The sequence below is a fragment of the Oncorhynchus tshawytscha genome, linkage group LG05 (genome assembly GCF_018296145.1).
Source record: "Oncorhynchus tshawytscha isolate Ot180627B linkage group LG05, Otsh_v2.0, whole genome shotgun sequence".
Taxonomy (NCBI): Eukaryota; Metazoa; Chordata; class Actinopteri; order Salmoniformes; family Salmonidae; genus Oncorhynchus; species Oncorhynchus tshawytscha.
Window position 1 is genome coordinate 60,677,664 of NC_056433.1, and position 14,312 is coordinate 60,691,975.

Sequence of the window (14,312 nt, forward strand, 5' to 3'; positions counted from 1 at the left end):
TACACGTTGGTTGTTTTGCTCTCGGACGCCCACAGTTCTCACAAGACTCATCTGAAGGTCCCCCAGTATCAGTATTAAAAATGTATGGAAGTACTGTATACAGTGTGTTCTGAAAGTATTCAGATTTTTTCCACATTACGTTACAGCCTTATTATAAAATGTATCCTTTAAAAAAAAAAAAATTATCTACCCCATAATGACAAAGCAAAAACTGTTGAAAAAAAAAAAAGTTTGCAAATGCATAACAAATCTATATCTCTCTGCATGCAGTACCCCATAATGACAAAGCAAAAACAGGTTTTTAGAAATGTGCTAATTTATTACAAATACAAAACTGAAACATCACATTTACGTAAGTTTTCAGACACTTTTCTCTACTTTGTTGAAGCACCTTTTTGGCAGCGATTTCAGCCTCGAGTCTTCTTGGGTATGATGCTTCAAGCTTGGCACACCTGTAATTGGGGAGGTTTTCCCCATTTTTCTCTGCAGATCATCTCAAGCTCTGTCAGGTTGAATGGAATGTCGCTGCACAGCAATTTTCAGGTCTCCAGAGATGTTCAAGTCTGGGCTCTGGCTGTGTGTTTAGAGTTGTCCTGTTGGAAGGTGAACCTTTTCCCAGTCTGACGTCCTGAGTGCTCTGGACCACATGGTGTAATTTTTGCTCTGACATGCACTGTCAACTGTGGGACCTTTTTATATAGACTGGTGTGCCATTCCAAATAATGTCAAATCAATTGAATTTAGAAACATGTGGTAGAAACATCTCAAGGATGATCAATGGAAACAGGATGCACCTGAGCTCAATTTTGAATCTCAGAGCAAAGGGTCTAATACTTATGTACATAAGGTATTTCAGTTTTGTACTTCATAATACATTTTCAGAAATGTTGTCATTTTGGGATATTGTGTGCATATTGATTGATTGGGGGGTGGTATTTAATACATTTTTAGAATAAGGCTGTAACGTAACAAAAGGGTCTGAATACTTTCCGACTGCACCGTATATGGAGACTGTTAAGTGCCAGAAATAAGGGGTTAAATACATGTCAAAATCATTGCAAATGGTCCCTGATCTTTCTTATCTCTCAGATTATAGGACAGACACTTCAGAACAAACTTCCTTTAGATCTTTTTTTTTTGGGGGGGGGGTCTGTTCCATGTAGTGAATATGTTATTCAATGTGTTTGTATGGGTACTATGTAATGAAGCTGCCAGTTGAGGACTTGAAGCATCTGTTTCTCAAACTAGGCAGTCTAATGTACTTGTCCTCTTGCTCAGTTGTGCACCAGGGCTTCCCACTCCTCTCTCTATTCTGGTTAGGACCAGTTTGCACTGTTCTGTGAAGGGAGTAGTACACAGCATTGTACGAGATGTTCAGTTTCATGGCAATTTCTCGCATGGAATAGCTTTCATTTCCCAGAACAAGAATAGACTGACGAGTTTCAGAAAGTTACTTTTTTCTGGCCATGTAGATATTCCATAAAAAAATCAGCCGTTTCCAGCTACAATAGTCATTTACAACATTAACAATATCTACACTGTATTTCTGATCAATTTGATATTTTAATGGTTTAAAGAAAAGCTAACTCTTTGTCAAGGACTTTTCTAAGTGACCCCAAACTTTTGAATGTGTGTGGATGGCTATAGATAGATAGATAGATAGATAGATAGATAGATAGATAGATAGATAGATAGATAGATAGATAGATAGATAGATAGATATATGTCTCTCAATTCTAAAGGAAGTAGCTAAGTGATCCTTAGTGTGAACTTTTCTATATAGCTTATTAGAACCCCCCCCAGCTTATACGTGGGTGAACGTTATTATTAAGCAACAGGACCGTGCTGGTTTGTGTGATTCTTTCGGGTGAATTCGGTGTTCTCTGAGCATGTTTATTGCTAATTCTGTCCTAGTCTCCCCCTGTATACTTTTGGTCATGTGAAATCTCATTCATAAGCATACTGGATAGCCTAATGTTGGGAGTCAACAGTAGTTGTCTGATATGACAGCCCAGACATAATCAAGTAAACATTTCTCCTCTCTCCCACTAGCAGTTCATGTTTGGCATTGTAATAGAGCTGCTAGGTTTAATTTCACCGTCAGTATGCACTGTATTAGCTATAAGCAGTGTATGTTGATTAGGACTATGACAGTCATGGAGTTTTTGTTAATATTGGTCAGCCAAAAGACTGGTCACAGTTATAACTGTTCGAGTGCCAAAATGCACATTTTTTTCAAGAAGCACATTTTCTCCTCTCTGAATGTGCTGCCATAGAAATGAATCAATAGAATTGGCGTCCCGGTTCAAGTCAATGATGTCGTAATGGGTGGACTGGTAGCCATTGCGAGTGTAAGAAAAGCATAGGAGGTGTACCTATCAATATGTGCTGTGATTTGAGTCAACTCAACAGACATTACAAAAAAACACATTTGATTGCGTGAGCCACATTGCTAACATAATTTGTGTGAACATTCTACATTACCATGGAAATTATTGCATCACAATACCAGGCAGCATTTGTGAGTGTACCAATGAGTTTACCAGTCAAATTGCAAGGGCTAGAGGTTCCAATTTGATTCGTGGGGGGGGCGGGACACTGCTTGTTTCAGCAAGAACCAACAAAATTTCATCACGTTAAGAGTCCACGTTACTGCAGAAATGGATTTGACCGCACAAATGCCCAGCCGTCTCGTCTTAAGTCACCTTTTCGTTACACACAAAATAACCCGGTTATGACTGTTATTCCATAACCGTTGGTGGTTATACAATAATTGTGCCAGCCATAATGTTGATACATACAGAGATGCCCCTCTACGTGTCTTAAAGAGAAATGGAAGAAATGTTTGGGCAGCTAGACTATTTTATACATCAAGTCAACCAACCCAAAAGCTCAAATCTTTCTCCCTACCCCCCGCTCTCCCTTTCTCAGATTGCCATAATGCCTTTGCCCTGGTGGTGCGCCCGCCCACGGAGCAGGAGAATCTTCTCTTCAGCTTCCAGCTGACCACTGAGGACACAATGAAGTCAACCTGGCTGAAGATGCTCTGTCGCCAGGTGGCCAATACCATCTGCAAGGCTGACGCGGTGAGAGATGCGAGAGACAGTGGTCCACTGAGTCGCTATAGGCCAGACGGGGCTGGGTGGGAGGGCTCCTGAGAACACAAGCTGCAACACATGCTGCCTGTCTGCTCGTCCTCTCACTAACACAGACAGACTGGCCGGAGGGACCAAGGCCTCCCTCACTGGTCTGGTGTCCTCATGTAGAACAGTGTCTGGACTCTGGAGGTTGAAGAGGACACAAATGCTATTATTTAATTATTTAGGCCACTTTTATCACACTTTCAAATTATAATGCGCAAGAGTCCTTTTTGGTCATTTTAATTCTATTAGATTGTCCTCTGTGGTTAAACTGGAAGATGGATTAATGTAATTAGAAGTGGAATCGTATTTGAACTTTAACACTTCAGACATAGATGGGTTGGTTTCTCTCCTCCATAGGTCTTTTCACTGATGTAGTATTAGGGATTGATTGAGGAAGCTAGCTAGTAATTGGCTGCTACAGACAGACGTATGTTTACCATCATAATTAAAAACGGGCGTAATAAGCTTCGGCGGTGTGCCCGGGCTGTTCCAGCTTTGATTGAGGTGTCCACTAGGTGGCGATGTAAACCTCTACTACCACCTGTACTTGCTATCTTAATTGATTCACTGGCTCTCCCCGCACCCTGAATACCAAAGAGCTCTAGCTGCTTGCAAAAACGGACAACTGCTTCTCACTTTGCATTTTGACAGCGTTGCAGAATGGGCTGGATATTTATATTTGTTTCTATTTTAAACAGCAAGATCTAATTCAGTGCACTGAGCCTGACTCTGTCCAAGTGAGCACAAAGGATATGGACAGCACACTGAGTAAAGCCTCTAGAGTCATCAAAAAGACTTCAAAGAAGGTAAAATGAGCTCCGAATTAGCCCGTCTCACTACTGTATTCCACACAGGCCTTTGCTGGATATTAGACATGTTCACAGCTGCATGTTAGAAAGAGCTATTTTGAGTCAGGTTTTAAGTGTTTGTGTGACTGTGTTTACACCCCAGGTAACGAGAGCCTTTTCCTTCACCAAAACACCCAAACGGGTGATCCAGAGAGCCTTCATGGCCAACAGCACCCCAGATGACAAGAGCCCTGGCCCTAGCTCCGAGAACATGAGCCGTGTGGGCAGCAGTGCCACCCTGTCTGTAAGTTCATCCATCCATCCCCACCCTTCTACTTCCAAGTCCAGGCCTTGAACAAGGCTTGTCTAACCAAGTCAAGAGGCTAAAGGGGCATATTACAAGTCAGAAGGAGGTTAACAGGGCTATGGCAGAGGAAACATACGTAATTTACCATTTTGACATGGGCTGTCTAATTGCACCACTTGCCTTGTTTCCCTCTGAAGATCCATTTGCAGTGCTCTCCAAAGCATGATGGTAAATGGGTTACACATTAGGAGTTTATGTCTAATGGTGAAATTGCTGTTCCTCCAGTGCAAGCCATTTTATTTTGACAATGGCTGCCGTTTTCACATGCCTGTTTTGAACTTTTAGACATTTATTTCCTGTTCTTCTAACTGCGTCAGTGATGTCAGTCTTAATTTTTAAAAACCTTTGATTACCCTTTTTCTTGATATTTCTTTCCTTTTACTAAAACGGTAAAGATTAATCATACAACACTAAATATTTGAAGGAAGTTACTGCGCTCCAACTTTGCTATTAAAAAGGGATTTTAAGTGCACCTTGGTGCAGTGGTGGGATACGTAGTCTGTCCTGTGAGTTCTCTCCCCCAAAACTCTGACACCCCCCCCATGCTCTGATTTGTGACTGTGTAGATGGCTCGCTCTACCTCCACATTCAACCTCAGTGGTTCCACCAAGAACTCTGCTGCTGCCATGGTGCAGCGCTCGAACTCCCTGGACAACGCCCCCTGTCCCCGCCTCTGTGTTCCCGTCTGTATTCACACCCCTGATCCCGCCCCTAGTCTACCCTGCCCTGAGGAGACCCCACCTAGACCCCAAACCACCCACACCATGCCTCCTTACTCTACCAGCCCCCCTTCCTTGAGGATCCCGTCCAAAGGGAGGATTCCCCCTGGGGCTTGCAGGTACCTGCAGGTCCCCTACTCTGACCCCTGCAAGGCAGGCTGCCTGAGCCCCCGCAAAGAGACCCTCCTATAGGCGGCTGACTGACCTCAGGCTGATGTGAGCATCACTACGCTGGCTTTAACTCACTGGGATAGGTGCTTTGGTGGTGGCTGTCTCACTGACTAACTCCTCATTCCTGGACTGTGCTGGCACCAGGGCTCAAAATAAATACAAATATTGGTTGCACTGGTGCTCTTAACTTAAAGGTGCTACACAGGATTTCTGCATTGTAGATTAAGAAAACATCCATAATATATCTGCAGTGATAGTGTTTCACAGTATTACTTACCCGCCAGTGTTGTGATTGGCTGTGATATTCCACTATTGATTTCTGCCGCTGGAGCAACATCTGTTGTCAAAATGTGAAAGCTGTTCTGACTTTGGCTGTGTTATCTAATGGAAATCGCTCTGTCATTTCCTGGTTGCTAAAATTCTACACTGTAAACTCAATTTCAGTTTGTTAGAAAACAACCACTGAATAGTGTAGGGAATCATTAACCTTGAATCACCTTGAATCACAACTTGTATTAACAAGTTATACACATGGAATTATACATATGCCTCTCCTTAATGCAACCGCTGTGTCAGATTTTAAAAATAGTTTATGGAAAAAGCAACCTATGCAATAATCTGAGACGGAACTCAGAACAGTAGCCAAATTAGCCGCCATGTTGGAGTCAACAGAAACCAGAAAATACATGATAAATGTTTCCTTAACTTTGATGAACTTTATCAGAATGCAGTCCTAGGAATCCCAGGTCCACAATAAAGGCTTGATTTGTTCGAAAATGTCCGTTATTTATGCCCAATTAGCTACTTTGGTTAGCGAGTTTGGTAAACAATTCCAAAGTCACAAAGCGCTTCCACTATAACGTGACGAAATGTCCAAAAGTTCCGTAACAGTCAGTAGAAACATGCCAAATGATGTACTGAATCAATCTTTAGAATGTTTACATATATCTTGAATAACATTCCAACCGGAGAATTAGAATGACTTCAGATGACCGGTGGAACGCAGATCCTTCCCCTGTGAACACGCATAGTGAAAGCATGGTCAACACGTGGCAGCGGTGACTATTTCCTGTCTCATTCGACCCCCCTTCACATTAGAGTAATCAGACAAAGTTCTATTGACTGTTGACATCTAGTGGAAGGCATAGGAAGTGAAAACTCATCCATATCTCACTGTAATTTCAATGAGAGCTTGGTTGAAAATCTGCCACTCCCAGAAAAAATCCAAACAGGAAGTTGAATTTCTCAGGTTTTTGTCTGCAATATGAGTTATGTTATACTCAGACATAATTCAAACAGTTTTAGAAACTTTAGTGTTTTCTAGCCAATACTAATAATATGCATATATTAGCAACTGAGACTGAGGAGCTGGCCGTTTACAATGGGCACCTTTTCATCCAAGCTACTCAATACTGCCCCTGCAGCCATAAAAAGTTTAAAAAGACTAATAAAAAGGCACACCAAAATGAGAGCCTACATTGGGCCTAGTCTGAGTACCAGTCTCTTTAGCTTATTTTATTTTAACATTTAAGAAAGTACCACATAACTAAATATTTATTTTCAACATTGCATTCTCACAACTTCTGTTGTCGTGCTTTCCTCATGCCCCTTTTCATGATGGTGCTAGCAGCCATGTGAGTGGGTTCTAGTTGGCTACCGACTGGAACATAAAGCTAACCAAGACTAACAGACTATACAGCTACAAGTTGTGAGTGGTGTTAAACTGACTATACTAAACAAATGTAATGTTTTACCTCTGAAATGTTTTCCACACATGCAGTAGCTAGGTGTAGCTTACACCAAGGCCCTTCTCCCACGTTTGCTCAGTCACCACATTTCCCACTTTCCCATTTCGTGGGACCATTGGGAACCGTAGGTCGGGATTGAACAACACATCAGTTATTCCTCATGTTTTGTTATACAAACAAACTGTTGCTTAGCAACAATATACCAATGTGTTCTGTGGAGAGGAAAAGAGGTGATAGAGTATCAATATTTGCATAATCGTTTTGATTTGAGGATAGCTGTGAGGGTATTGAATCAGGATAAAAATCTTCTGTTCTCCTTGATCTCATTTAATAATAGATGGCAGTAAATTGTAGATGGCAGAAAGGCCAGTCTCTTTGGCACATGACATGGAGTACAGGGAGTAAATTGTTTGCTAAAGAGACTGGTACCTAAGCTACATTGGACCTATATGCATCTCGCTTACTTTTGAAGCACACCCCCTGAAGACATCACTTTTCCTTTCCTTCTGTGCCACCAAATGTTTGGATATACTGGAGAAGTTACCAGGTTGTTAGTAGGGCTGAATGATATGGGTAACAACAACAAAAAATCGACCAAATATAGCGATTTGACTTGCGATATAGATCAAAACACTTGGGTGAATTGTTGGAATCATAGAAATCTAATTATTATTTGAATTCTATGGTTGGTGTTTGGCATGACATCAAATGAAAAAGCCAGATATGGGTTAGGAACCAAAGTGTTGGTCAGTGTTTCCCAGGGGACTATAATCACATTTCAATAGACATTACATTTGGACAAATGTTTTAAAGTAGACCATCTGATTCAGAACATGCCATTGTACAAACATGCTGATCTAGACCAATACTGGTAGCAACCTGTATTAGAGCTAACGTTTGCTTTGCCCTAGCGAGTACATTTTGCTAAATGGCATTTAGCTATCCAGCTAGCGATAAACATTAGAGATTAGCATAATTTTAGGCTCATGCCAGCTTTCTTAGATTAACTTGCGCTTTGCAGAGCGCAATATACACGAACTAGTAGTCTAATAGAGAGAACATGTGGACCATATTTAGAAGCAGCCTCGGAAGCAGCATTGCTCTTGTTTTTTAAGAATATATTGAGTGCATAAATTGACAGCATGCTGAAAAAATAAACAGCTCTGGAGAAACTGCTGCCTGCTTGAGTGACGGGGCGGGGCTTGTGTCTGGCCTGGGAACTGGAAGCAAGCAGCCGCTGGAGGGAGAGGACTGGCACTCAGAAGCTGCAGTAAAGCAAAGCCTAATAATCATAACAATTATCTAGGTTCGTTATTTCTTTTTTGTTCAGCCGGTCTTGTTTGAGCAGTGTAGCGAAGTATTGCTGCTAAATATTGTTTTGTATTGGATTTTTTTTGCCGCAATGGTTCTCAAATAAAACTCCAGGTTGCACATGCGGCCTTTAGAGTCCTGGGTGGCACTCACTCCCCTGCTCTCTGTGGGCTGTTACTTATCTGCTTGCACACCTCACTCACTCAGTTCCGCTAACATCCGCCTGAAGCACCGGGCAGACGCTCACTCAAGCTTTTACATAAACCCCCTCAATCAGTTTTGGAATAAGGAGGGATGTATTTTTACAGCAGTCACGGCAGCGGATGATTTGGTTATGATATATGTCCTCCAAAGCAGTAAATGTTGTGATGACAGTTATTTAATCATTCTCCCACTAATTTAATACAATAAAGCCAACATCTGTGTGCCGCATGATGCTTGAGTGTTTGGATGGAGGCTCCAGACCTTTTGGCAATCCATCACTGGGCATTTGTGAAACCCTGGCACTGACTTCATGTCTGTCTTGTATGGTCTGGTTATTGCTTTTTCACCGCTATTGATCCCAGGTCCTCAAATTAAACCATAATGTCACCTCAAATCTCATTAACATGACTAGGCCCTGTTGAAGTGAAATTGTGTGGTGGTTATAGCAACAAGCATGCAATAAGGTGCTGGTGCATAAATTGGGTTGCTATTCAGGCTGGCCTTTCCTTTCACCCAGGCATTAGCCAGCAGCAGCCTTACTGAAGGAGTATACATGACACGTACCTGTTTACGCTCCTACCTTTTAACACTCGTGTCTCCATAGGGCAGACTCTTAAATAAGAGTCATATGTATGCATTTTAACCAGACAGACTCTGTGCTTCCCCAGAAAACACCCTGCTTTATGCAGCACCTTTCATGTTCAAGTTGCTGCGGTAACATATAAGTACTCAAGGTTCCTTTTCAATATATCTGATTCATCCACAGTAATGAGCAGAGAGAGAACAGCATCTTTACAACATGACAAAATGTTGTGAATGGTTTAAATGCTTGTTTTGCAAGTTGGGCAGAGAACAGTAATATTCTATTGGCGTTGCTCTATTAGTTCAATGCCAACATTTGGCTGGGAAGGCTGAATGTAAAAGTAATTAAATGAGACTGGTGCATATAAAACGACCTTGTATCCTTCACTAAGCACTTCCCACAAGATTGCTTCTGCGGCCCACATGACAATCCCTCTTCGTGTCGAGGCTTTTAAACTGTCCTCCAGAAGTCCCAGCGGATACTTGTGATCAAAAAGCCCTCGTATAGAAGAACTTAAGTAAACACTCAAGTAACTCATTGTCTTTAAACTAACACTCCAGGGGTCATTTCTGTTTTGGAACACAATCAATTTCCTAATTTAATCGATGTCACTGTTCTGTTCCCTCCAGGCGATGCACTCTCCCTCCATGGTCAACCTGCCATCCATGTTTGAGAGGAAGTACCACACGTTCAGTCGCTCCACAACCCACCTGTTCTGATTGACTCAGAGGGGATAAACCCAGCACGCTCTTCTGCACCGTGCACCCCTCACTGTAATTCAATTAGCTCACCTTTCTGCAATGGTACTGCTGATTGGCATGTTCTGTAAGTTTCTTTTAATTAACACAAGTTCAGGCAGATATTGTCCGACTTGGAAAATGAAGGATGTGTATACCCTTGTATTTAGTGTTTACTTGCAATGTTACAAGTTGGCTTCATGTGGTAGACATGTTGACATATGTAATAAATAGCCACATATATAGAGAAGATATTCACTGACATTTTATATAGTTTTGTCGTAGAGGTATATAATTCACTGAATGATTAACCAATGAAACTATATCTTTGTTTTATGGGAACAAGCCTGTTGGTTTCACTTACTATAGTTTCCAGCTTTTATAAAGCTCTTGAAATGTTTTTACTTTTTATACAAATGATCAGGAATAGTGGAACAAAAGCAAACACAAGCTGTAAGTCTGTCTGTTTGCTGTAGTTTTTAGGTGATTTATTTTGTTGTCAAGTGGTTGTTTTTGTTCAGAAGGGACTGGGAATGATGCTGCAGTACATATTTATTCTTCATAATCATTTTATAAATAGTCTATAAAAAGTATTTCTCTCTTGCTATTAATGTGTAATTGTGCCTCTATCCTGTTTGTCTGTCATTATTGGTACTGTATCATCTTCCAATGTATCTGTATCCAACGCACTTACACATGTACATGATCCAACTTTATTTCTAGTTTTTTTTTTTCAGTTATAGGGTGTTAACTACTTTTGTCAACAGATGAATTAAAAAATAAATAAGCACCCCTCATCCCCATTCATCTGTATTGAATAGTGGCTATTATTATACAGTCACTTATGGTTTGGAATTTAATTATTTTAATAAAATCCCTTGAATTGAATTATGTGTTTGGGATGTTTTTTGGGGGAGGTTTTACATTATTTTTAAACAAAAATGTGTATCTGCACTTCACCCATCTACCTATTCAGTTCACTTTCTCATTCATTATGTCCTTGGTTATTATCCTCCTTTAATACTTGGAGGGATGTGAAAATCTGAACCTTGTTCAGTGGGGAGAACAAGTATTTGATACACTGCCAATTTTGCAAGTTTTCCTACTTACAAAGCATGTAGAGGTCTGTAATTTTTTATCACTTCAACTGTGAGAGACGGAATCTAAAACAAAAATCCAGAAAATCTCACTGATTTTTAAGTAATTAATTTGCATTTTATTGCATGACATAAATATTTGAATATTTAACCTACCAACCAGTAAGAATTCCTGCTCTCACAGACCTGTTAGTTTTTCTATAAGAAGCCCTCATGTTCTCCACTCAACCTGTTTTAACTGCACCTGTTTGAACTCGTTACCTGTATAAAAGACACCTGTCCACACACTCAATCAAACAGACCCCAACCTCTCCACAATGACCAAGACCAGAGGGCTGTAAGGACAGCAGGGATAAAATTGTAGACCTGCTCAAGGCTGAGATGGGCTACAGGACAATAGGCAAGCAGCTTGGTGAGAAGGCAACTGTTGGTGCAATTATTAGAAAATGGAAGAAGTTCAAGATGACGGTCAATCACCCTCGGTCTGGGGCTCCATGCAAGATCTCACCTCGTGGGGCATCAATGATCATGAGGAAGGTGAGGGATCATCCCAGAACTACACGGCGGGACCTGGTCAATGACCTGAAGAGAGCTGGGACCACAGTCTCAAAGAAAACCATTAGTAACACACTACGCCGTCATGGATTAAAATCCTGCAGAGCTGTGTAAGGACATCAGGGATAAAATTGTAGACCTGCACAAGGCTTTGATGGGCTACAGGACAATATGCAAGCAGCTTGGTGAGAAGGCAACAACTGTTGGCGCAATTATTAGAAAATGGAAGAAAAAATCCTGCAGTGCACACAATGTCCCTCTGCTCAAACCAGCGCATGTCCAGGCCTGTCTGAAGTTTGCCAATGACCATCTGGATGATCCAGAGGAGGAATGGGAGATGGTCATGTCTGATGAGACAAAAATAGAGCTTTTTGGTCTAAACTCCACTCGCTGTGTTTGGAGGAAGAAGGATGAGTACAACCCCAAGAACACCATCCCAACCGTGAAGCATGTAGGTGGAAACATCCTTCTTTGGGGATGCTTTTCTGCAAGGGGACAGGACGACTGCACCGTATTGAGGGGAGGATGGATGGGGCCATGTATCGCGAGATCTTGGCCAACAACCTCCTTCCCTCAGTAAGAGCATTGAAGATGAGTCGTGGCTGGGTCTCCCAGCATGACAACGACCCAAAACACACAGCCAGGGCAACTAAGAAGCATCTCAAGGTCCTGGAGTGGCCTAGCCAGTCTCCAGACCTGAACCCCAAAAAATCTTTGGAGGGAGCTGAAAGTCCGTATTGCCCAGCGACAGCCCCGAAACCTGAAGGATCTGGAGAAGGTCTGTATGGAGGAGTGGGCCAAAATCCCTGCTGCAGTGTGTGCAAACCTGGTCAAGAACTACAGGAAACGTATGATCTCTGTAATTGCAAGCAAAGGTTTCTGTACCAAATATTAAGTTCTGCTTTTCTGATGTATCAAATAGTTATGTCATACAATAAAATGCAAATTAATTACTTAAAAATCATACAATGTGATTTTCTGGATTTAAAAAAAAAGTACAGACATCTACATGCCTTGTAAGTAGGAAAACCTGTAAAATCGGCAGTGTATCAAATACTTGTTTTCCCCACTGTAGGTTGTGGAGTTCTTCAAAGAAATTACCAAGAAGCAATAAATGGCTGCCTGAAATTAAGTATTGATTTGGAAACTGTTAACTGGATGCCATTTGCTTGCCTTAAGCATCCTTTGACCACTCTTTTGACGTGTTGTTCAGAATAGCCCACTCTAAAGTGAGACAAGGCAGCAATGTTCATTGTCTCAATTTGAGCAAGAAATGTACATTACTGGTCAAAGCAAGCAGTCTATGAGCTATCATGTATAAAGCAATAATGTGATAACTTCCTTATTTGGCACTTTTTGCTACAGCTACTGGCCTATTAAGGTTCAGGTAACTCACTTGAAAGGTGTCTTTTTAATATCCCCTTAATTTTTGACATTTCTACATTTGTATTCATGGCACTAAAGCTCAGTATAGCACACACATCCTCCCCATCCAGTCTGTTCAAAGGGCCAGACGATAAGCAGCCTCCTGGATAGTGAGCCAAAGCTAGAGCCCAGAGGCAAAGGGAGACCAGGGAATACCACAGTGAAAAGGCACCCATTAGAGGACACACTCTTTTCATATTTGCCTTTCCTCCACTTCAAAGCAGATCTGTCAGGCCAGTTAAAGGGGAACTGCACACTGATTTGGCCTCGTTTTTTTGGCTTGCTCTTCAAGAAAAGCTGGCAGTTGTGACAGAAGCCAAATGTGAGTTGGCTTGAGGGTGTGGTTTGATGTGGGTGTGTCTTGGTGGCAAGGACACACCCATCTGTCAGAACCTTGCCTGCAGCAGTTTCCTCCCACTCAATCACAATAAAGGTTGAGTTAAATAACTACAGGCAGATGTATGGTGAGATGCCGAAGGAAGCTTTGAATAAGTCAGTAGCCTACAGAGTAATATGGAAGAATGCAATTGCTGAATTTATGTAGATATTCTAAACTAAAGTGTTTTGATAACTTTCAAATTCAGTAACAGGTACATGTAGAATATGTAGAATAAACAAACCTTTACATAATACCATAGAAGCAGTGTTCTGCAAATATAAAAATGTGTACCTTTCATTGTCATTCCCAGCTGAAACAGATACTCTGCATCGGCATTTTGTCTTTTTCGTAATGGCAAACGTCAGTGATACCGGGGTTTCCCGAACCTGTACCAGATTTGATTACCAACGGCAGTTAGGATAGGTAATATCTAAAACACAAACAGGTAATATGTTGAAGTTCGAACAGGTCAGATAATACCTACCCAATTATGGTCTCCCCATCAAACGACCGAGGCTGGCGTCTGGCAAAAGCATTTACTGTCCTCTTCATCTGTAGAAACAGGCAGAGTTCATCAGTGACACAAATACTGGCCATGTCTGCTGTACTATATTATTAATAATCATTTTCAGTCCCACATTGTGGATGTGTTGAGTGCCAGGTCTCTCCAATCAGAGACGTCAGTATCAAGTCTGTCTGTCAGTCATGACTCATTCACATAATCTTGCATGTCTCCAAGTGCTGGCTCCATAGCTGCATCGGTGAACACATACAGTCACTGTTCTATTACCAATTGCACTTAGAATAGGTGATATCTGACAAACATATATTATGTTGAATTTTAAACAGGTCAGACTAAACCTAACTAATTCTGGTCTCCCTATCGACGACCATTGGTGAGCAGGCAAGAGGTGAGACTGGAGGTAGAGCAGAGGGAACACCCCCCCATCCACATCGATGGAACAGTAGTGGAGAGGGTAGCAAGTTTTAAGTTCCTCGGCATACACATCACAGACAAACTGAATTGGTCCACTCACACAGACAGCATCGTGAGGAAGGCGCAGCAGCGCCTCTTCAACCTCAGG

General features: G+C 41.6%; 1 protein-coding gene across 4 annotated transcripts in view; it reads left to right on the plus strand.

The window, feature by feature from the left end:
- ect2 (epithelial cell transforming 2) overlaps positions 1-10,659 on the plus strand; it is a 32,772-nt gene extending 22,113 nt beyond the window's left edge. For 2 of the 4 annotated variants that reach the window (XM_024421680.2, XM_024421681.2), the window contains 5 exons: positions 2,932-3,086; positions 3,842-3,949; positions 4,095-4,235; positions 4,865-5,233; positions 9,664-9,752. In XM_024421680.2, the coding sequence (XP_024277448.1) occupies positions 2,932-3,086; positions 3,842-3,949; positions 4,095-4,235; positions 4,865-5,209 (749 nt within the window). In that variant the 3' untranslated portion in view covers positions 5,210-5,233; positions 9,664-9,752. Of the gene's footprint in view, positions 1-2,931; positions 3,087-3,841; positions 3,950-4,094; positions 4,236-4,864; positions 5,234-9,663 lie in introns of all 4 variants that reach the window. The other 2 variants (XM_024421682.2, XM_024421683.2) reach the window with 1 other exon arrangement.
- Positions 10,660-14,312: the final 3,653 nt, after the last annotated feature.